This window comes from Nerophis ophidion, linkage group LG06, assembly GCF_033978795.1.
Source record: "Nerophis ophidion isolate RoL-2023_Sa linkage group LG06, RoL_Noph_v1.0, whole genome shotgun sequence".
In the NCBI taxonomy this organism is placed as follows: Eukaryota; Metazoa; Chordata; class Actinopteri; order Syngnathiformes; family Syngnathidae; genus Nerophis; species Nerophis ophidion.
In genome coordinates, this window is record NC_084616.1 from 52,893,246 (window position 1) to 52,917,549 (window position 24,304).

The 24,304-nt window shown below is 43.1% G+C and overlaps 1 protein-coding gene across 2 annotated transcripts in view; it reads right to left on the reverse strand.

Moving 5' to 3' along the window:
- slc12a5b (solute carrier family 12 member 5b) overlaps nucleotides 1-24,304 on the reverse strand; it is a 75,379-nt gene that overhangs the window by 12,880 nt on the left and 38,195 nt on the right. For both annotated transcript variants that reach the window (XM_061904206.1, XM_061904205.1), the window contains exons 7-15: nucleotides 21,401-21,648; nucleotides 21,108-21,319; nucleotides 20,855-21,022; nucleotides 10,432-10,530; nucleotides 6,997-7,054; nucleotides 6,720-6,894; nucleotides 6,455-6,573; nucleotides 6,252-6,350; nucleotides 2,987-3,106 (exon numbers count right to left, since the gene is read on the reverse strand). In XM_061904206.1, coding sequence (XP_061760190.1) covers nucleotides 2,987-3,106; nucleotides 6,252-6,350; nucleotides 6,455-6,573; nucleotides 6,720-6,894; nucleotides 6,997-7,054; nucleotides 10,432-10,530; nucleotides 20,855-21,022; nucleotides 21,108-21,319; nucleotides 21,401-21,648 — 1,298 coding nt within the window. The remainder of the gene's footprint in view (nucleotides 1-2,986; nucleotides 3,107-6,251; nucleotides 6,351-6,454; nucleotides 6,574-6,719; nucleotides 6,895-6,996; nucleotides 7,055-10,431; nucleotides 10,531-20,854; nucleotides 21,023-21,107; nucleotides 21,320-21,400; nucleotides 21,649-24,304) is intronic.

Below are 24,304 nucleotides of genomic sequence, written 5' to 3' on the forward strand. Positions count from 1 at the left end.
CTGTACAACAAAAGGTGGAAAGAAACATTCTATAATAAATTCCGCAGAATATGTTCCTGACCAAAATCACTCTATATTCTCCACTGCTCTCTAGTGTTACCTAAAATGTTGTGTAGAAATATGAGGTACAATTTGAGTTTATGTAATTCCAGTAGTAATTGTGTGTGAATTCCCCAATCATTGCTGAAGCTGAATTGAAAAGGTGAAAGACTACAGAATTAATTTAGAAAAAAGTTTGAAAGAACAGTAGGAATGGTTTGAAAATTGAAGAACTGAAGTTCAACTGAAATGCTAATAGAACGTAGAATGAATGGTAAAAACTGTTTAAATATCAAATGGTTCAAATCTTAAAGATCGGAAACTGTACTGAAACGTACTATAAATATATAGAAATGATAAATGTTGTAAAAGTTTGATTTAACTATTTGACTCATGTACTGTATGTAAAATTGCCCCCAAAAAATGTGTTCAACTGGTCCCTTCCGTGATTCAAACTAACATTACTCCGATGAAAGGCATGGCATTATCCTTTAGGTCAAACAGCCTAGTTGCCAGACTATTGCCCAAATTTGTTTCTTAAAGGGAGCCATAACCATTGAAGATAATTTCTAAGCTGCAACAATATTGTGTTTTCAGATAACTTTGGGTCTAAAGCAGGGGTGCCCATTACGTCAATCGCGAGCTACCAGTCGACCGCGGGGGGTGTGTCAGTCGATCTCCAGCCAGGCTTTTAAAAAAAATAGACCTAAAAATTAGTGATCATCAATCTTCACCAAGACGTCACTTAAATGACATTCACGGTACCGGAGGGTCTTGTGAGATGACGCTGGCTGCTGCAAGATCATTATTATTAAAAATGACCGAGAGGAAGGCGAGAAACACTTTTTATTTCAACAGACTCTCGCGCCGTACCTTCCGTCAAAACTCTAAAGGCCGACTGCACATTTCCTATCTTCACAATAAAAGCCCTGCTTCATGCTGCCTGCGCTAACTAAATACAGAGTCTCGGAAAACTGGTGTGCACAAGCGATCCCTCAGAAAGCTGGCGTGCACATCACTTGTGCACGCCAGCTTTCCGAGACTCTTATTTTGTTAGCGCAGGCAGCATGAAGCAGGGCTTTTATTGTGAAGATAGGAAATGTGCAGTGGGCCTTTAGAGTTTTGACGGAAGGGACGGCGCGAAAGTCTGTTGAAATAAAAAGTTTTTCTCGCCTTCCTCTCTGTCATTTTTTCATAATACTGAACTGGCAGCAGCCAGCGTCATCTCACAAGACCCTCGGGTGCCGTGAATGTCAATCAAGCAATCTACGGAATTTGCCGCCAATGTTTTTCTTGTAAAGTGTATGGAAGCTGGATGAATTAGATGCCAAAAACCAACCACTTTCATGTGGTATTGTACAGAAAGGACAACTTTTTTTCTCCTCCATTTGAAAATGGGGGCGTTATCATCATTACTGTCTGATTCCAATCAATGCAAGTCATCAGAATCAGGTAATACACCAACTTATATTCTTGTCTTCGTGAAAGAAAGACATCTATATGTGTTACACATGCTTGTATTATCATTAAACACATTTAACTTGTTCACAAAAATGTCTCTTTCATAAATAAATAAATATAAATGATATATATAAATGAGGTAGATCCCCTCGAGTTGGTCAATTGAAAAGTAGCTCGCCTGCAGAAAAGGTGTGGGCACCCCTGGTCTAAAGCATTTTTTTTATTACAATGAAATATGTTACATAATTCAATGAAACCTTTACTTGCAAACAAGTTAACATTTAGGAAGAAAAAAAGTTGAAACAATAACCCATATTAAAAAGTTTAAGTACCCATGATTGTCACACACACTAGGTGTGGCGGAATTATTATCTGCATTTGACCCATCACCCTTGATCTACCCCTAGGAGGTGAGGGGAGCAGTGAGCAGCATCAGTGGCCGCCACCGGTAATCATTTTTGGTGATTTAGTAGGGGAAGTACAGACATCTCTGGCTAAATGATGGCATTTGGCGCCCAAATCTGTAAATTTTCAATGATAATGGATTGCACATGTTAATCTTGGATTATTGCTTGAATTAAGTTCAATGGACTTGTTTGATCTGAAACTTCTCAGTACGTAAGGCACACATCTCACAGTCACTAAATTAAAGTTATGAGAGACTAATAAGTAATATGTATATGATATATATGAGTAATAAAAGTTATTATTCCTCGAAATATAAAGAATGCTGCCACTGTGTACTCATAATCCAACAGGTTAAAGTCACATCATTACCCAGAATGCATTTCTGCGAAAGTAATTTATTATTTTTTGTGCTAATTTTAGACTAAATAAATGTTTTTTTTTACCACAACAAATATATTTTAAGATAATGTTGAACATTTACTTGTATTCAATGTTATTTACAGGGAGAAAAAAAAAGGCAAACGTAAGTGAGAATGGAGGGCTGAGTACCAACTGTATTGTCTAATATTTTGGAAAATCATGGATACCGTAAAAGCTAGGAATATTTTGGCTTTAATAAAAATGTTTGTAAACAGACAGCTGTTTTGTCCTGACTAGGACAAACACTTTAATGGTAGAACGGTTAAAATTGCTTGAAAGACGTGGGAGAAGAAGCAGAAAAGAAAAAAGGGGGACAATTCTTGACGATTATGAATTACAGTAAAACTTACTGGCATTCACACAATAAATAGATGAAAAATAGTGCGAAAAAGCATTTCGGCATTCACACAACTACAAAAGTACGCTCCATTCACACTAACCGTGTGACAGAAACGGTCAGTTTGGCATTACCATGTCTGTAACCACAACCAGAGCCAAACAAGCTGGTTTGTAACAAGTGATGCTACCGGTATGCAACTCCCTCTACGCAAGTGTGTGGTGTAGAAACATAACCAACAGCCTTAACTCAACTTAACTTATTTAATCAGATCTTACCAGGTATGCTAAGTAACAGCTTCATCATATGATGACAACTTACCCACAGAATTCAATGTACTTATAGATGCATGTGGCGATTCCCATGGCAACAATGGCATAATACCAGGAACAGATGAACATAAGTGAGAGGCACAAACTCATACCCAGGAATGATAGAGCCCTGTGGGAGACAAGATATTGCACATGAATAAAATTGGGAATTTCTGCCAGCATCATAAAACGACTTGCCTGCAGATACAGTTTTATGACACATTCAGGCTACCTGTGCTTCAATTTCCTTCTTTCATACTACTGAGAATTATCCTTTTTTTTTTTGTCCTGTCCAGCTTCTCAGGCAAATCATATAGTTGATGCACAGTAGATGCCCATATCGGCTGTTCAGATTTACTTTACAAAAGAGAAGTGTAGGGTACTTCTCTTGTTGCCTTATTTGAATTTGACTTTATTAAATGTATTTATATTATCATTTGGTGCAGCCGGGCCGGAGCAGGAGGGGATAGAAAGAAAAAAAAAAGGAAGACAGAGGGGGAAATTGTGGGGATAAGAGGGGGATTAGACAGAGAGACAAAAACAACAACAGCAAACACAACAATAACGACAAGAACAACAACAACAATAGAACAACACCAGCACATACGATATGTACAAATATCGTAAAAGTGATAGCAAAGAAGCAGTTAGTGAAACAAATAATAACATAGAAATGACAATGAGCATTTTTACACTACAACTTAAGCAATACAAATACCAATAGAAAAAGCGCTATTGATTGTGAACAATACCAATAGTTTACCTCTATTATCATCAATACAGTTGTTCAAGTGCAACAATACATATACAAAATGCTAACTAGAAAGATTAAAAAAAAAAAAAAAAAGAATACCGAAAAGATGGAGGGGAAGAAAGAGAGGCAACCTATATTAATCTTGTAGATTGTTATAGTAAAAATAGGTTAAGCTTTGTCAATATGCCATATGTTACTCAGTTTACCCTAGGGCAGGGGTAGGAAACCTATGGGTCTAGACCAGATGTGGCTCTTTTGAATACTGCATCTGGCTCGCAGATAAATCTTAGCTGACATTGCTTAACACGGTAAGTAATGAATAATTCCGCTGGTAATCACAGTGTCAAAAATAACGTTCAAAATATAAAGCATTCTCATGCATTTTAATGCATCCATCTAGTTTCTACCGCACCTGTTCAAGAAGTCGCATTAACGCTAAGAATGATTTTATTTATTGTTGGTTAGCTTCGGTGGCAGAGGGGTTAGTGCGTCTGCCTCACAATACGAAGTTCCTGCAGTCCTGGGTTCAAATCCAGGCTCGGGATCTTTCTGTGTGGAGTTTGCATGTTCTCCCCGTGAATGCGTGGGTTCCCTCCGGGTACTCCGGCTTCCTCCCACCTCCAAAGACATGCACCTGGGGATAGGTTGATTGTCAACACTAAATTGGCCCTAGTGTGTGAATGTGAGTGTGAATGTTGTCTGTCTATCTGTGTTGGCCCTGCGATGAGGTGGCGACTTGTCCAGGGTGTACCCTGCCTTCCGCCCGATTGTAGCTGAGATAGGCGCCAGCGCCCCCCGCGACCCCGAAAGGGAATAAGCGGTAGAAAATGGATGGATGGATAGCTTCAGAATAACAATGGTATTAAAAAGAATAAGAGACTTATTATACTCTAGAATTGTTGGTTTACTTAAAAATGCATGCATTTAGTTGTATTAAGTGTTAAAAAAATATATTATATGGCTCTCACGGAAATACTTTTTAAAATATTTGGCTTGTATGGCTCTCTCAGCCAAAAAGGTTCCCGACCCCTGCCCTAGGGCAACAATGTTGATATATGTTTGATGAAACGTGATTATGTGCATGAGTGTATGTATGTATATGTACTTGTATATGAACAGAATGTGTATATGAATGTTTGTACAGTGAATGTATATGTAAAGTATGTGTATGTTTGTACCGTGAATGTGCATGTAGATGGACGAACTTGGAATATGTAGGTATGTACTGTATTTGTGTATGTATGTGGGAGTGTAGGTACCTATGTACAGTATGTACGTTTGTATGTACTGTATGAATAACGGTCTGTGTGTGTGAGTATATGTGTGTTTGAATGTACAATATATTTGACTCTCAGTGTGCGTGGGAGCCAGAGTAGGGACCCAGCCGCCCAAAGAGCCCAACCCAAACAGCAGGTGTGGCGCCGGGGAACCAGGGACCACCGGCCCCCCGCAGCCAGGCCGCCCACTGAGAATTATCTTGCAGAACTATTTTTATAATGACAGTAGATGAACGGAGAGATGAATTTTGTTGATACCCTGCCCTACACCAAAATCGGACTTGCTGAAATCATTGAAACAAACAAAAGTGGAAAGAGTTATTACATATAAGTGTTAAATAGCTAACTAATGACAAAACGGATGGCACTCTTAACCTAATACATAGGTGCATAACCTTTTGAAGCAGTTTTCTCAATTGAGTGCTTCATGTAACTCTCTATTGGACTCCTACATGTGTGGACAGGTATTTTGGACTACACCCAATGAGCAAACCGCTCCAGCTCTCTCAGGATTCTCCAGAATGCATGTTGCATGTTTGGGATCTTTCCACAGATGTTCCATTTGATTTAAATTGAGGTTCATAGAGTGTCAGTTGAGAATAGTCCTACATACAGTAATTTTTGCCCTTAGCCATTCTTGAGTTGCGTTTTTGTCTGAATTTGTTTTGGGTTATTTTCCTATTGGAGGACCTGTGACTGAGAGCAAGCTTTCTGACACTGCATGGTCAACACACTTCATTGCTCAGATCAAATGCACTCCATATGGATACAGCAAAGCAGCCTTAGAACGTAACCAATGCTCTATCTTTCACAGTAATGAAGTCTTGTTTTTGGATCTGTAAAAAATAAAGCCGGTATGACTTGTCAAAAGCTTCAGATTTGTCTCCCAGAAACTTTGCAGATCATCAATATGCATTTCGAAAACAATTCCAATACATTTGTAATTATTACTTTTGAGTTATTTAAGTGACCATTGAGGATTTTTGTCTTTCACAGAAGGGGAACAACCATTTTATCCTGGTCTGTACCTTTTAAATACTTCAAATGTATATAGGTCTGTGAATCAAAACACAAAAATATGTACTATTGCAAGCTTTGTCCAGGTTATTCACAATCAATTGGTATTTTTCTTTAAAAAAAACTCATTTATTTTATAGTCATCCTGCCTGCCTTGATAGGAAACATCCATCTTAATGGATATAATATGATCACTGTTTTTTCAAGTTAGAAATACTGCAACTCACCAGTGGTAGAACTTAAAGCGAGGCCTCCAGTTTGGTGTCCTCAGTAAAGTTTGCAAAGCACAGGCAAGGTTAACAAACATATAGCACATCAAGAAGAACCTGAAAACCACGAGCAGACAACAAGAAAGAGGAGTTGTACAGCAATGCATTAAGACCTGTGAAACAGTGAAATTGCTGTACGCAATGATTGACAGTGAAATTACATGGAAAGGATTGGTGCCACTGCATCCAAAGAGGCGATAATGATGCCAATTTCACAAATTCCAGCCGTGAGCAGAAGGGCCCAGGTAGGCTCTCCATTGGCTTTACCATGTCCAAACACCTGCAGTATTAACAACGGGATTTGATCAGTCATGTCTTGAAACTTTTCTAGAAAAAAGACTTGTTGATTTCATTGGCATATGCTTTTGTGACTTTTTATTTGTATTTTTTATAAGAAGGTATTTGACTACCAGCGAATAAACTCACTCGAAGAAATGGTATGATACCATCCCTTGAGATAGCTTGTAGGAGACGTGGAGCTCCAGTCAGACTTTGAAGTCCTGCTCCACAGGTGGAAAAGAATGAGCCAATTACAATGACCCATGGAGAGGGCCATGCCAGGGTCCCGATCACCAAATTACCATTGACACCTTCACCAAACCTGAGACGTGAAGACAAATCAAAAAGCTAAAATAAAAGGGTAGTGCTGACTTTGCAAGGATTAGTTCTAGGTCTAATAACAAAAAACAAAAGTGAGACCTACTTGTCTCTTAGGACAACACCCTCTATACAGGCACCAAAAAGCACCACACAGGACATATCTGATTGGGATGTCTAAGGAATATATCATTAGACATGTTTGAGATGAAACAAATACAACAATGTTGTGTTAAATTACAAACCACGTTTCCATATGAGTTGGGAAACTGTCTTAGATGTAAATATCAACGAAATACAATGATTTGCAAATCGTTTTTAACCCATATTCAGTTGAATATGCTACAAAGACAACATATTTGATGTTCAAACTGATAAACCTTTTTTTTTTTTTTTGCAAAAAATCATTAACTTTAGAATTTGATGCCAGCAACATGTGACAAAGAAGTTGGGAAAGGTGGTAATAATGTACTGATCAAATTGAGGAATGCTCATCAAACACTTATTTGGAACATCCCACAGGTGTGCAAGCTAATTGGGAACAGGTGGGTGCCATGATTGGGTATAAAAACTGCTTCCCAAAAAATGCTCACTCTTTCACAAGAAAGGATGAGGTGAGGTACATCCTTTTATCCACAACTGCGTGAGCAAATAGTCAAACAGTTTAAGAACAACGTTTCTCAAAGTGCAATTGCAAGAAAATTAGGGATTTCAACATCTACGGTCCATAATATCATCAGAAGGTTCAGAGAATCAGGAGAAATCACCGTGACCTTCGGTCCCTCAGATGGCACTGTATAAAAAAACAACATCAATCTCTAAAGGATATCACCACATGGGCTCAGGAACACTTCAGAAAACCACTGTCAATAAATACAGTTTGTCTCTACATCTGTAAGTGCAAGTTAAAGCTCTACTATGCAAAGTGAAAGCCATTTATCAACAACATCCAAAAACGCCGCCGGCTTCTCTGTGCCTGAAATCATCTAAGATGGACTGATGCAAAGTGGAAAAGTGTTCTGTGGTCTGACGAGTCCACATTTCAAATTGTTTTTGGTAATATTCGACATTGTGTCATCCGGACCAAAGGCGAAGCGAATCATCCAGACTGTTATCGACGCAAAGTTAAAAAGCCAGCATCTGTGATGGTATGGGGGTGCATTAGTGCCCAAGGCATGGGTAACTTACACATCTGTGAAGGCACTATTAATGCTGAAAGGTACATACAGGTTTTGGAACAACACATGCTGCCATCTAAGCACCGTCTTTTTCATGGACGCCCCTGCTTATTTCAGCAAGACAATGCCAAGCCACATTCAGCACGTGTTACAACAGCGTGGCTTCGTAAAAAAAGGCCTGCAGTCCAGACCTGTCCCCCATCGAAAATGTGTGGCACATTATGAAGCGTAAAATACGACAGCAGAGACCCCGGACTGTTGAACGACTGAAGCTCTGCATAAAACAAGAATGGGAAATAATTCCACTTTCAAAGCTTCAACAATTAGTTTCCTCAGTTCCCAAACGTTTATTGAGTGTTTTTAAAAGATAAGGTGATGGGACACAGTGGTGAACATGCCCTTTCCCAACTACTTTGGCACGTGTTGCAGCCATGAAATTCTAAGGTAATTATTATTTAAAAAAACAAACAAATTTTATGAGTTTGAACATTAAATAGCTTGTCTTTGTAGTGCATTCAATTGAATATGGGTTGAAAAGGATTTGCAAAACATTGTATTCTGTTTATATTTACAAACCCCGTTTCCATATGAGTTGGGAAATTGTGTTAGATGTAAATATAACGGAATACAATGATTTGCAAATTATTTTCAACCCATATTCAATTGAATGCACTACAAAGACAAGATATTTGCTGTTCAAACTCATAAACTTTATTTTTATTTTGCAAATAATAATTAACTTAGAATTTCATGGCTGCAACACATGCCAAAGTAGTTGGGAAAGGGCATGTTCACCACTGTGTTACATCACCTTTTTTTTTTAACAACACTCAATAAACATTTGAGAACTGAGGAAACTAATTGTTGAACCTTTTAAAGTGGAATTCTTTCCCATTCTTGTTTTATGTAGCGCTTGAGTCGTTCAACAGTCCGGGGTCTCCGCTGTCGTATTTTACGCATCATAACGAGCCACACTTTTTCGATGGGAGACAGGTCTGGACTGCAGGCGGGCCAGGAAAGTACCCGCACTGTTTTTTTACGAGGCCACGCTGTTGTAACACTTGTCTTGCTGAAATAAGCAGGGGCGTCCATGATAATGTTGCTTGGATGACATCATATGTTGCTCCAAAACCTGTATGGACCATTCAGCATTAATGGTGCCTTCACAGAAATGTAAGTTACCCATACCTTGGGCACTAATACACCCCCATACCATAACAGATTCTGGCTTTTCAACTTTGCGCCTATAACAATCCGAATGGTTATTTTCCTCTTTGTTCTGGAGGACACCACGTCCTCTGTTTCCAAATATAATTTTAAAGGTGGACTCGTCAGACCACAGAACACCTTTCCACTTTGCGTCACTCCATCTTAGGTGAGGTCGGGCCCACCAAGCCGGCGGCGTTTCAAGATATTGTTGATAAATGGTTTTGGCTTTGCATAGTAGAGTTTTACTTGCACTTACAGATGTAGCGACCAAATATAGTTACTGACAGTGGCTTTATGAAGTGTTCCTGAGCCCATGTGGTGATATCCTTTACACACTGAAGCCGGTTTTTGATGCAGTACCGCTTGAGGAGTCAAAAATATGTATTATCATCGCTTATATGCAGTGATTTCTCCAGATTCTCATAACTTTTTCATGATTTTACGGATTGTAGATGGTAAAATCACTAAATTGCTTGCAATAGCTCATTGAGAAATATTGTTATAAAACAGTTCAACTACTTTCTTACAAAGTGGTGATTCTTACTCCATCCTTGTTTGTGAATTACTTAGCATTTCTTGGAATCTGCGTTTATACCCAATCATGGAACCCAACCTGTGAAGTGAATTAGCGAAGTGAATTATATTTATATAGCGCTTTTCTCAAGTGACTCAAAGCGCTTTACATAGTGAAACCCAATATCTAAGTTACATTTAAACCAGTGTGGGTGGCACTGGGAGCAGGTGGGTAAAGTGTCTTGCCCAAGGACACAACGGCAGTGACTAGGATGGCGGAAGCGGGAATCGAACCTGCAACCCTCAAGTTGCTGGCACGGCCACTCAACCAACCGAGCTATACCGCCTGTGGGATGTTCCATATAAGTGTTTGATGAGTATTCCTCAACTTGATCAGTATTTATTGCCACCTTTACCAACTTCTTCGTCACGTGTTGCTGGCATCAAATTGTAAAGTTGCTGATTATTTGCAAAAAAATGTTGTCTTTGTAGCATATTCAACTGAATATGGGTTGAAAACGATTTGCAAATCATTGTATTCCGTTTATATTTACATCTAACACAATTTCCCAACTCATATGGAAACAGGGTTTGTAATTTTGTGTCTGTTTAAGGGTGCTGCCTGATTTGTTGAAGGATACACACAATAGATGTGGTGGTGATGGCTGCAATGGTGCCAATAGGGATGGACTTCTGAGCATCACGCAGGTCTCCAGATCGGTTTGAACCTGCCATGATACCTGAAATAGGAGTGAAGACCAAAGTCAACAATTGACCACCTACCATTAACATTCTATATAGCCTTATATTACCACTAAATATAGAAGTTGTGTTTCATTTAGGATATTAGAATAGTAAGAAACAATGTCCCCCCTAAAAGCCCCCTTTAAAATAGTTGTAATATAAATCAATGAACAAAAATCTAAAAATGAACAACAACCATTTTCTTTGTTTAAACAATCATACTTTCAAATGGTGCATTCCTTCTACAAATCATACAGTCTAATTTACTCAGAAATTAAATGATTAACATGTTTTGAGTTGGAATTTTGGCTTGGGCCTTCCACTGTGCAGTTTTTGCTTATTTTAGAAAGACTAAAACACTTCAAATTGTACATAAAGGTGAATGCAAATGTCCGTTTGGCAAAACGCTTCATTAAAAACGCTGAACCCTTGTCAAGCCATTGGTAATACTTTATACCGTAGATTCATATTTTTACTGCCACACTGCACTAAATCTAAAACATGTCAAAGAGAGCCAATGGGAAGTAACATAATGTGTAATGTTTACCACATAGTGGGCCTGATCCACTAGATGTTTGCGTGTGTTAAACCAGGGCATGCAAAGCTGATCCACTAAACTTGTGTGCAGAGGATTGTTTCTCCTAAATACGAAAGCAATATTGCAAGTGCAATCCATTTAGTGTGTCAATGTTTATGTACAATCAACCTTCCGGTTCCGGGTCAACGTGAATTACTGCTCGCTGACTGCTTTTGTTGCAAAAAAGCTAAGTATCGTTCTATCTGTGTGCTTTTAACTGTTTTGCAGCTTTATTTACAACTTCTCGAACATATTTAATAGTTCAATTTAACTTGCAAATCACCCGATCTCTGTCTCACCACTCCGCCCTCAGCTAGCTAGCTGCTAAGCTAACGAGGCTAGCGGAGAAAGGCAGCGCCGGTCTGAAGGAAGCTACTCCCCCGCCACCGTGACCGTGACCCGAAGACAGCTGGCACTCCACTCGGCGACGGAAAGTTTCTGTGAGTATGGCTTCCTGCGCTTCGTGCACTTTACTCATGGATAGATTGGCTTTGCTACAGAGTCGTGTCCGCCAGTTAGAGCAGTGTAATTTCGTAACTTTAGATGTTGCGGACACATCTGCTAGCGTTAGCTGTAGCGAGCTAACTAGCCCAGCTTGTAGCAGCCCTAAGCGGCCTACAAGCTACGGTGTACCGGTTGAGACGCATAATAGATTTAGCCCTTTAGCTAGTCCTACACCCCAGTCTGCCGAGCACCACACTTTAGTCATAGGGGACTCCATCACCCGAAACATAAAGCTTAGCAAACCAGCCACAATTAAGTGTATTCCCGGGGGCAGAGCACCTGACATTGAAGCTAATCTTAGGGAGCTAACTCGCAACAGGCCTAGTAAACACGTACGACAGGCTAACCGCACCACTAGTTATGCGAATATAGTAATACACGTTGGCTCCAATGACGCTAGGATATAGACAATCAGAGATTACGAAGAGAAACATAGCCAGGGCTTGTAATCTCGCTAGAAAGATGTCCAGGCATCGAGTAATTGTCTCTGGCCCCCTGCCTGGGAGAGGCAATGATGAGAGATATAGCAAATTAGTCTCTCTTAACAAGTGGCTGGATAGCTTCTGTAGACAACAGGGATTTACGTTAATTGATAATTGGCCCTCTTTCCGGGGCAAACCTGGCTTGCTGAGGAGAGACGGCCTTCACCCTAACCAGGAAGGCGCTATCCTCTTGTCTCGGAACATAGATTTCGCATTGAGCCACATTTGACTAACTGCACTAGAGCAAGCCCGGTCACAGGCAATTACAGAGCCTGCTAGCCTGGGTATGGAGTCAGTTAGGTTAGAACTAGCCAGCGCCAGGCTGGATGATCCCTGTATACATAGCAATTTTCGTAGAATAATACACAACTCACAAAATGTTTTTTCTGCTATGACTATGACTACGTCAGAGTTAGACATGCGTTCTACTGATGTGGCAAATTATGATGCGTTCAGTTTATCGCAGCACCAAGTAGACAATCTGAAAATTCCCGTCATATCAATTCCTAGAAATGGTCATAATTATTTTAAGTACACTGCGCATAATAAACGCAACATTATTAATATTGCTACTACGGATGACTTTATCAACAACTCCTTAAAACAGCCCACTACCTATAATATGGGCTTTCTAAACATCAGATCTTTGTCTCCCAAAACGTTATTAGTTAATGAGGTCATTAGAGACAACAACCTTAACGTCATCGGTCTTAGCGAAACCTGGCTTAAACCAGACGACTTGTTTGCGATAAATGAGGCATCCCCTCCTAACTATACGAATGCGCATATTGCCAGTCCCCTTAAAAGGGGAAGGGTAGGCGCACTAATATACAACGAAAACTTTAACTTTAGTCCTAACTTAAATAATAAATATAAATCGTTTGAGGTGCTTTCTATGAAGTCTGCCACACCACTGCCTCTGTGCCTGGCCGTTATCTACCGCCCCCCAGGGCCCTATTCGGACTTTATTAGTGAATTCTCAAGAATTTGTTGCTGATCTAGTGACGCACGCCGATAATATAATCATAATGGGGGACTTTAATATCCATATGAATACCCCATTGGACCCACCGTGCGTGGCGCTCCAGACTATAATTGATAGCTGTGGTCTTACACAAATAATAAATGAACCGACGCATCGCAGCGGCAATACGATAGACCTAGTGCTTGTCAGAGGTATCACCGTTTCCAAAGTTATGATACTCCCGTATACTAAAGTAATGTCCGATCATTACCTTATAAAATTCGAAGTTCAGACTCATGTTCGGCAAGCTAATAATAATAATAACTGCTATAACAGCCGCAACATTAATGCTGCCACAACAACGACTCTTGCTGACCTACTGCCCTCGGTAATGGCACCGTTCCCAAAGTATGTGGGCTCTATTGATAACCTCACTAACAACTTTAACAACACCCTGCGCGAAACCATTGATAGTATAGCACCGCTGAAGTTAAAAAAGGCTCCAAAAAGGCGTACGCCATGGTTTACTGAAGAAAGTAGAGCTCAGAAATTATTATGTAGAAAGCTGGAACGCAAATGGCGCACGACTAAACTTGAGGTGCACCATCAAGCATGGAGTGATAGTTTAATAACTTATAAACGCATGCTTACATTAGCTAAAGCTAATTATTACTCAAATCTCATCCGCATTAATGAAAACGATCCAAAATTTTTGTTTAGTACAGTAGCATCGCTAACCCAACAAGGGACTCCTTCCAGTAGTTAAAAAAGGCTCCAAAAAGGCGTACGCCATGGTTTACTGAAGAAACTAGAGCTCAGAAATTATTATGTAGAAAGCTGGAACGCAAATGGCGCACGACTAAACTTGAGGTGCACCATCAAGCATGGAGTGATAGTTTAATAACTTATAAACGCATGCTTACCTTAGCTAAATCTAATTATTACTCAAATCTCATCCGCATTAATAAAAACGATCCAAAATTTTTGTTTAGTACAGTAGCATCGCTAACCCAACAAGGGACTCCTTCCAGTAGCTCCACCCATTCGGCAGATGACTTGATGAAGTTCTTTAATAAGAAAATTGAACTTATTAGAAAGGAGATTAAAGACAATGCGTCCCAGCTACAACTGGGTTATAGTAACACAGATACGACTGTATATACGGCGGATACTGCAAATATCCAAAATAGTTTCTCTCGTTTTGATGAAATAACATTAGAAGAATTGTTACAACGTGTAAATGGAATAAAACAAACAACATGTTTACTTGACCCACTTCCTGGGAAACTTATCAAGGAGCTTTTTGTATTATTAGGTCCATCCATCCATCCATTTTCTACCGCTTATTCCCTTTCGGGGTCGCGGGGGGCGCTGGCGCCTATCTCAGCTACAATCGGGCGGAAGGCGGGGTACACCCTGGACAGGTCGCCACCTCATCGCAGGGCCAACACGGATAGACAGACAACATTCACACTCACATTCACACACTAGGGCCAATTTAGTGTTGCCAATCAACCTATCCCCAGGTGCATGTCTTTGGAAGTGGGAGGAAGCCGGAGTACCCGGAGGGAACCCACGCATTCACGGGGAGAACATGCAAACTCCACACAGAAAGATCCCGAGCCTGGATTTGAACCCAGGACTGCAGGAACTTCGTATTGTGAGGCAGACGCACTAACCCCTCTGCCACCGTGAAGCCCTTATTAGGTCCATCAGTGCTAAATATTATAAACTTATCACTTTCCTCGGGCACTGTTCACCTAGCATTAAAAAAAGCGGTTATTCATCCTCTCCTTAAAAGACCTAACCTCGATCCTGACCGGTGTCTCACCTTCCCTTTATTTAAAAAATCCTCGAAAAAATTGTTGCAGAGCAGCTAAATGAACACTTAGCGTTTAACAATCCATGTGAAACCTTTCAATCAGGTTTCAGGGCAAATCACTCTACTGAGACAGCCCTCGCAAAATTGACTAATGATCTATTGCTAACGATGGACTCTGATGCGTCATCTATGTTGCTGCTCCTTGATCTTAGCGCTGCTTTCGATACCGTCGATCATAATATTTTATTAGAGCGTATCAAAACACGAATTGGTATGTCAGACTCAGCCCTGTCTTGGTTTAACTCTTATCTTACTGATAGGATGCAGTGCGTCTCCCATAACAGTATGACCTCGGACTATGTTAAGGTAACGTGTGGAGTTCCCCAGGGTTCGGTCCTTGGCCCTGTACTCTTCAGCATCTACATGCTGCCGCTAGGTGACGTCATACGCAAATACGGTATTAGCTTTCACTGCTATGCTGATGACACCCAACTCTACATGCCCCTAAAGCTGACCAACACGCCGGACTGTAGTCAGTTGGAAGCGTGTCTTAATGAAATTAAACAATGGATGTCCGCTAATTTTTTGCAACTTAACGCCCAAAAAATCGAAATGCTGATTATCGGACCTGCTAGACACCGACCTCTATTTAATAATACAACTTTAAAATTTGACAACCAAATAATAAAACAAGGTGACTCGGTAAAAAATCTGGGTATTATCTTCGACCCAACTCTCTCCTTTGAGTCACACATTAAAAGCGTTACTAAAACGGCCTTCTTTCATCTCCGTAATATCGCTAAAATTCGCTCCATTTTTTCCACTAAAGACACCGAGATCATTATCCATGCGTTTGTTACGTCTCGTCTCGATTACTGTAACGTATTATTTTCGGGTCTCCCCATGTCTAGCATTAAAAGATTACAGTTGGTACAAAATGCGGCTGCTAGACTTTTGACAAGAACAAGAAAGTTTGATCACATTACGCCTATACTGGCTCACCTGCACTGGCTTCCTGTCCACTTAAGATGTGACTTTAAGGTTTTACTAATTACGTATAAAATACTACACGGTCTAGCTCCAGCCTATCTTGCCGATTGTATTGTACCATATGTCCCGGCAAGACATCTGCGTTCAAAAGACTCCGGCTTATTAGTGATTCCTAGAGCCCCAAAAAAGTCTGCGGGCTATAGAGCGTTTTCCGTTCGGGCACCAGTACTCTGGAATGCCCTCCCGGTAACAGTTCGAGATGCTACCTCAGTAAAAGCATTTAAGTCTCACCTTAAAACTCATCAGTATACTCTAGCCTTTACATAGACCTCCTTTTTAGACCAGTTGATCTGCCGCTTCTTTTCTTTCTCCTATGTCCCCCCCTCCCTTGTGGAGGGGGTCCGGTCCGATGACCATGGATGAAGTACTGGCTGTCCAGAGTCGAGACCCAGGATGGACCGCTCGTCGGGACCCAGGATGGACCGCTCGCCTGTGTATCGGTTGGGGACATCTCTACGCTGCTGATCCGCCTCCGCTTGAGATGGTTTCCTGTGGACGGGACTCTCGCTGCTGTCTTGGATCCGCTTGAACTAAACTCTTGCGGCTGTGTTGGAGCCACTATGGATTGAACTTTCACAGTATCATGTTGGACCCGCTTGACATCCATTACTTTCGGTCCCCTAGAGGGGGCGGGGGGTTGCCCACATCTGAGGTCCTCTCCAAGGTTTCTCATAGTCAGCATTGTCACTGGCGTCCCACTGGATGTGAATTCTCCCTGCCCACTGGGTGTGAGTTTTCCTTGCCCTTTTGTGGGTTCTTCCGAGGATGTTGTAGTCGTAATGATTTGTGCAGTCCTTTGAGACATTTGTGATTTGGGGCTATATAAATAAACATTGATTGATTGATTGATACTGTATATGTAGAACATTTGCTGCATATTAGAGCGCCCACCAGTCTGGGAAGTGGGGATGCAAACATAATAATTTTGCACTTGCAATGTGATTTGTCAAGACAATAATTGTTTTGTGACTGCTGTTTTGTGTCAATATAGTATTTATCACAATTGAAATGTGCGTGCAAACTGGCAAAATTGTGCACAAATGGTTGTGGGTAAGGAGGACGATGTAGAGAGAATCCTACTGTCTTTGTCAACATAAATCGACAGTCACAAATAAAACTAATTATAGACATATTGTCAGCAATAATTTTTGAATTGTATAGCTGCTAGCTAACTTTGATGCTGTTAATTATATATTACTCATATAGGAGTAATATATATTTCCATCCATCCATCTTCCTCCGCTTATCCGAGGTCTGGTCGCGGGGGCAGCAGCCTAAGCAAGGAAGCCCAGACTTCCCTCTCCCCAGCCACTTCGTCAAGCTTTACCGGGGGATCCTGAGGCCTTCCTAGGCCAGCCGGGAGACATAGTCTTTCCAACGTGTCCTGGGTCTTCCCCGTGGCCTCCTACCGGTTGGACGTGCCCTAAATACCTCCCTAGAGAGGCGGTCGGGTGGCTTCCTGACCGGATGCCCGGACAACCTCATCTCGCTCCTCTCAATGTGGAGGAGCAGCGGCTTTACTTTGAGTCCCTCCCGGATGGCAGAGCTTCTCACCCTATCACTAAGGGAGAGCCCCACCACACGGCGGAGGAAACTCATTTTGTCCGCTTGTACCCGTTATCTTATCCTTTCGGTCATGACCCAAAGCTCATGACCATAGGTGAGGATGGGAACGTAGATCAACCGGTAAATTGAGAGCTTTGCCTTCCGGCTCAGCTCCTTCTTCACTACAACGGATTGGTACAACGTCCGCATTACTGAAGACGCCGTACCGATCCGCCTGTCGATCTCACGATCCACTCTTCCCTCACTCGTGAACAAGACTCCTAGGTACTTTACCTAGGGTCTCCTCCCCCAACCCGGAGATGGCACTCCACCCTTTTCCGGGCGAGAACCATGGACTCGGACTTGGAGGTGCTGATTCTCATTACGGTCGCTTCACCCTCTGCTGCGAACCGATCCAGTGAGAGCTGAAGATCCCGGCCAGATGAAGCCATCAGGACCACATCATTAGCAAAAAGCAGAAACCTAATCCCGCGGTCACCAAACCGGAAACCCTCAACGCCTTGACTGCGCCTATAAATTCTGTCCATAAAAGTTATGAACAGAATCGGTGACAAAGGACAGCCTTGGCGGAGTCCAACCCTCACTGGAAATGTGTCCAACGTATAAGAGAGTCTGATACCCCATACTCTCTGAAGCACTCCCCACAGGACTTCCTGAGGGACACGGTCGAATGCCTTCTCCAAGTCCACAAAGCACATGTAGACTGGTTGGGCAAACTCCCATGCACCCTCAAGAACCCTGCCGAGGGTATAGAGCTGGTGCACAGTTCCACGACCAGGATGAAAACCACGCTGTTCCTCCTGAATCCGAAGTTCGACTATCCGGCGTAGCTTCCTCTCCAGTACACCTGAATAAACCTTACGGGGAAGGCTGAGGAGTGTGATCCCACTTTAGTTGGAACACACCCTCCGGTCCCCCTTCTTAAAGAGAGGGACCACCACCCCGGTCTACCAATCCAGAGGTACCGCCCCCGATGTCCATGCGATGCTGCAGAGTCTTGTCAACCAAGACAGCCCCACAGCATCCAGAGCCTTAAGGAACTCCGGGCGGATCTCATCCACCCCTGGGGCCTTGCCACCGAGGAGCTTTTTAACTACCTCGGCAACTTCAGCCCCAGAAATAGGAGAGCCCACCACAGATTCCCCAGGCACTGCTTCCTCATAGGAAGACGTGATGGTGGGATTGAGGAGGTCTTCGAAGTATTCCTTCCACCTATCCAGAACATCCGCAGTTGAGGTCAGCAGAACACTATCCGCACCATATATGGTGTTGACGGTGTACTGCTTCCCCTTCCTGAGGCGGCGGATGGTGGTCCAAAATCGCTTCGAAGCCGTCCGGGAGTCGTTTTCCATGGCTTACCCGAAGTCCTCCCAAGTCCGGGTTTTTGCCTCCGCGACCACTTGGCCTGTCGGTACCTGTCCACTGCCTCCAGAGTCCTATGAGCCAAAAGAACCCAATAGGACTCCTTCTTCAGCTTGACAGCATCCCTCACCGCTGGTGTCCACCAGCGGGTTTTAGGATTACCGCCCCGACAGGCACCAACTAACTTGCATCCACAGCTCCAATCAGCCGCCTCGCAAATAGAGGTGCGGAACATGGTCCACTCGGACTCAATGTCCAGCACCTCCCTCGTGACATGTTCAAAGTTCTTCTGGAGGTGGGAATTGAAACTTTCTCTGACAGGAGACTCTGCCAGACGTTCCCAGCAAACCTTCACATTGCGTTTGGGCCTGCCAGGTCTGTCCGGCATCCTCCCCCATCATCGCAGCCAACTCACCACCAGGTGTTGATCGGTAGAAAGCTCCGCTCCTCTCTTCACCCGAGTGTCCAAAACATGAGGCCGCAAATCCGATGACACAACTACAAGGTCGATCATGGAACTGCAGCTTAGTGTGTCTTGGTGCCAAGTGCACATATGGACACCCTTATGTTGGAACATAGTGTTTGTTATGGACAAACTGTGACGAGCACAAAAGTCTAATAATAAAACACCACTCGGGTTCAGATCCGGGCGGCCATTCTTCCCAAACACTTCTCTCCAGGTTTCACTGTCATTGCCAACATGAGCGCTGAAGTCCCCCAGCAGAAAAGGGGAATCACCCGGGGGAGCACTCTCCAGTACTCCCTTGAGTGTACCCAAAAAGGGTGGGTACTCTGAACTGTTGCTTGGTGCGTGAGCACAAACAACAGTCAGGACCCGGGCCCCCACCCGAAGGCGGAGGGAGGCTACCCTTTTGTCCACTGGGTTGAACTCCAACGTGCAGGCTTTGAGCCGGGGGGCAACGAGAATTGCCACCCCAGCCCGTCGCCTCTTACTGCCGGCAAAGCCAGAGTGGAAGACAGTCCAGCCCCTTTTGAGAGAAGTGGTTCCAGAGCCCTTGTTGTGCGTTGAAGTGAGTACCGACTACATCCAGTCGGAATTTCTTTACCTCGCGCACTAGCTAAGGCTCTTTCCCCCCCAGTGAGGTAACGTTCCACGTCCCAAGAGCTAGCTTATGTAGCCTGACCTCTATGGCCCCTGCTATGGGTGGTTATCCCGTTGGAGGGGGGACCCACGTTGCCTCTTCGGGCTCGCCATCGTGCCCCACCTCCGGGCCTGGCTCCAGAGGGGGGCCCCGGTGACCCGTGACCGGGCGAGGGAAATCTGGGTCCTCGATATGTCTTCATAAAGGTCTTCGAGCTGCTCTTTGTCTGATCCCTCACCTAGGACCTGTTTGCCTTGGGAGACCCTACCAGGGGGCTTAAAGCCCCCGGATAAAATATCTCTTTGGATTACTGGGACACGCAAACTCCTCTGCCAAGATAAGGTGGCGCCAATAAGGAAATCTTCTTGCAACATGCATTTTATTGCATTCTTGCATGTATTTTTAAATAATTCCAGATGCACAATCTCAACACCCAGAATGCACTTTTGGCGTGCTAAAGGTAGGTTATGCCAGTAGCTCTCACTTCTACAGTATATCGTCTAGAAAAGGTGGTGTGTGCTGCATATATATATAACAAAACATTAGAGGTTGGATCGTTGGAGCATATGATCTCAGAAATGTGGAGGGAAATGAGTGTTTCTTTGGGCACAGCTGGTAGTACACAGAAAGTGCTCATTTAAATAAAGCGGCCTGCACCACTTTTGCACTTGTTATTAGTTGCTTATTAAGTCGTAGTAGATTACCCCCAACACGCCCACTAATAGTACGCTCAATTTTAGCGTTTGCACACATTATTTAGCGCATGGTTTTTGGATCTTAGTAGACCAGGCCCCTTAATGTAGTTTACAGAGTAGTGTCAGAGTATTGTCAATTATTGTTGGCAATTTGTAGAATCAGACAACCATGTCAACTTTCATCGTGTTTCTAACCTGTGACGGATGGGAAATATATCCCCACTAGCAGTGTGAAGAAGCTGGTAATGTCAGCAAGTACAAATCGGTTGGTGTTGGTAGCAGAACTGTCAGGCTCTACTTGTGATGCAAGTCCTCTCTTCTCCACAATTACCCCTTTTTCCAGATAATTGCCAAACAGGTTTTCTAGAAGATAAACGTAATGTCAGCTGGATTTATTTGATGTTTTTTTTAAATGGGTCATGTGATGACAATTGAGGCACAGATTTACCTGCCAGGATCCCACTCGTAACCCCAGGAATGCCCTGTATCTCAGTGACATCGTTGTTGATGAAGTATTCATCACAGGTCGCGTTGAGATACTCAGAATCACAGAACGAGCGCCATAGTTTTGTGGTTACTGTGTCATTGTCTATTTCAACGACCTTTGCGCAGACATCATAGCCTTTGGAGACAAGAGTGCGATTTCCCAAGAGGCAAACCCTGCGGAGAAAGTAAAAAAAATAGAGTATTTGTCACATACTTGTGCGACTACAAAATCCTCAAAAACGTTGATTTACTTACGGGAAGACAGGTGAGTCAATAGCGGTTTTAATGACTCCCGCATAGACAGCTAGAATGGAGAGGATGACACAGGCTAGAAAGACCAGTGCCAACTTGTTGACATATCTCACCCCAACAAACACCACCAGAGCCATGAAGCTCAGAACAATGGTGCCGTACACCCGCATATTATTTAGAAGGGCGACCTCTGCCTCCAGCCCTTCCAAGCCCTCGATCTTGAAGATGGCTGCCTGGGGAACAATATAAATCTGATAGAATAGAAGATAGAGGAAGGCACATTAGAAGGTTGGTGAAATGTTTTTTTTTTAAAAGCCAACAGTCCAGTTCATTTACACTCAAAAACATGGGTGGAGGCCGAAATATTATATATATTTATATTTTTGTTTTCCTTTGGGTGGGGATGGGGGGCACTACCAGTGCCTGCCTGCCCTGCATGGGTCAGCGTCTTGTGCTACTGCATCCGGGCTGCGTGCCTGGGACTCTGGATCATGTCATCCACACACTTCCGGATGCCCGTCTTGGTTGGGGCCTGCTGGGTCTCATCTCGCATCTATCGTGGCACCTCAATGCGTTGCATTGTATTCTGCGGTGTTGCATGGCGGATAGCTGCTGGGGTAGTGACCTTGTGTGTCAGCGTGTCTGTGATCTCCTCCTTAAATTTCCTCCCTTTTTTTCTCTTTCTTCATGTGGAGAATTCACCAGGGCAGTGGCTGGATGTTCCTTCTCCATCGTTGGAGTCTCTGCAGGTAAGGCGGGTGGTTCCCGTGGCCCTGGGCTAGGCGGTCCTGCTGTGGCCGACCTGGGAGGGGAAGATTGTGGCGAGCCCCACCTTGCTTTCCTCGCGGCTTGGGGTTGGGCTCATGGGGGCCCAGTTGCTTGTGGGGTGGGTGGGTCTTTTCTCTCTGGCTTCGAGGAGTCCGTGGAGTGTGGTCTCTCGCTTGCGTGGGGGCTGGCTGTCTCCTGCTTCTCTTGTGCCTTGTCCTCTGCCGGGTGCGTCTGTCTACGGCCTGCCGCTGGCCTGCTTGGTAGCAGGGTGGGCCTGTCACTGGCCGGCCAGCCTGCCGAGGGCCGGTGGTCCCTTGTTCCCTGGGTACCGCAACTGCTGTTTTGGGTTTGGCTCTTTGGATGGCTGGGGCCGTACTTGGGCTCCCCCACATGATGGGAGACATATACTGTATATTGTGTATACAAACACACATCCATACACACATACACATAATTTTTACTGCATAAATACATCCATACGTGCATTCATTAAAACATACATACATGCACACAAAGGTACTTACGCACATACTGTACATAGGTACTAGTGAAGTGAAGTGAAATATATCTATATAGCGCTTTTCTCAAGTGACTCAAAGCGCTTTACATTGTGGAATCCAATATCTAAGTTACATTTTTAAATCAGTGTGGGTGGCACTGGAAGCAGGTGGGTAAAGTGTCTTACCCAGGGACACAATGGCAGTGACTAGGTTGGCAGAAGTTGGGATCAAACCTGGAACCCTCAATTTGCTGGCACAGCCACTCTACCAGCAGATCTATATCACCCCTGGGTGTAAAAATTAATCGGTACAAACCAATAACCGATTTCAACTTTAGAGATGCGCATACATCGTTTGGCGAACCTATGGATCGATCTTTATGTAGTGTGGATCGGTTAGTGTTCGGTTGGGAAGTCATGAATTGGTTGATTGTACAAACCCCAAAACCAGTGAAGTTGGCACGTTGTGTAAATCGTAAATAAAAACAGAATTCAATGATTTGCAAATACTTTTCAACCTATACTCAATTGAATAGACGGCAAAGACAAGATACTTAATGTTTGAACTGGAAAACGTTGTTATTTTTTGCAAATATTAGCTCATTTGGAATTTGATGCCTGCAACATGTTAAAAAAAGCTGGCACAAGCGGCAAAAAAGACCGAGGAGGTTGAGGAATGCCCATCAAACACTTATTTGGAAAATCCCACAGGTGAACAGGATAATTTGGAACAGGTGGGTGCCGGGATTGAGTATAAAAGCAGCTACCATGAAATGCTAAGTCATTCACAAACAAGGACAGGACAAGGGGCACCACCGTGTGAACAAATGCGTAAGCAAATTGTCAAACAGTTTAAGAACAACATTTCTCAATGAGCTATTGCAAGGAATTTAGGGATTTTATCATCTAAGGTTTTTGATTGATTGGATGAGAAGTTTAGTCACATCTTAAATAATTGAATCCATGTAATGCTTTAAAAAGGCAAATGGATGGCACAAAAAGCCAAAAGGCTTGCTTCCATTGTGGTCCATTAAATATTCATCACATTTGATAAATTCAATAATAAAGGTCTGTGATATCATCAAAAAGTTCAATGTTCAGAGAGTTCAGAGAAGCTGGAGAAATCACTGCACGTAACATTGGATGCTTGTGACCTCGGATCCCACAGGCGGTACTGCATCAAAAACCGACATCATTTTGTAAACGTTATCATCACATGGGCTCAGGAACACTTCAGAAATCCACTCTACTATGCAAAGCGAAAGCCATTTATCAACAACACCCAGAAACGCCGCCATCTTCGCTGGGCCGGAGCTCATCTAAGAAGGACTGTTGCAAAGTGGGAAAGTGTTCTGTCGTCTGACGAGTCCACATTTCAAATTGTTTTTGGAAACTGTGGATGACATGTTCTCTGGAACAAAGACGAAAAGAACCATCAGATTTTTCTTGGCACAAAGTTGAAAAGCCAGCATCTGTGATGGTATCGGGATGTATTAGTGCCGAAGGCATGGGTAACTTACACATCTGTGAAGGCACCATTACTTCTGAAAGGTACATACAGGTTTTAGAGCAACATATGTTGCCATCCAAGCAACGTTATCATGGACGCCCCTGCTTATTTCAGCAAGACAATGCCAAGC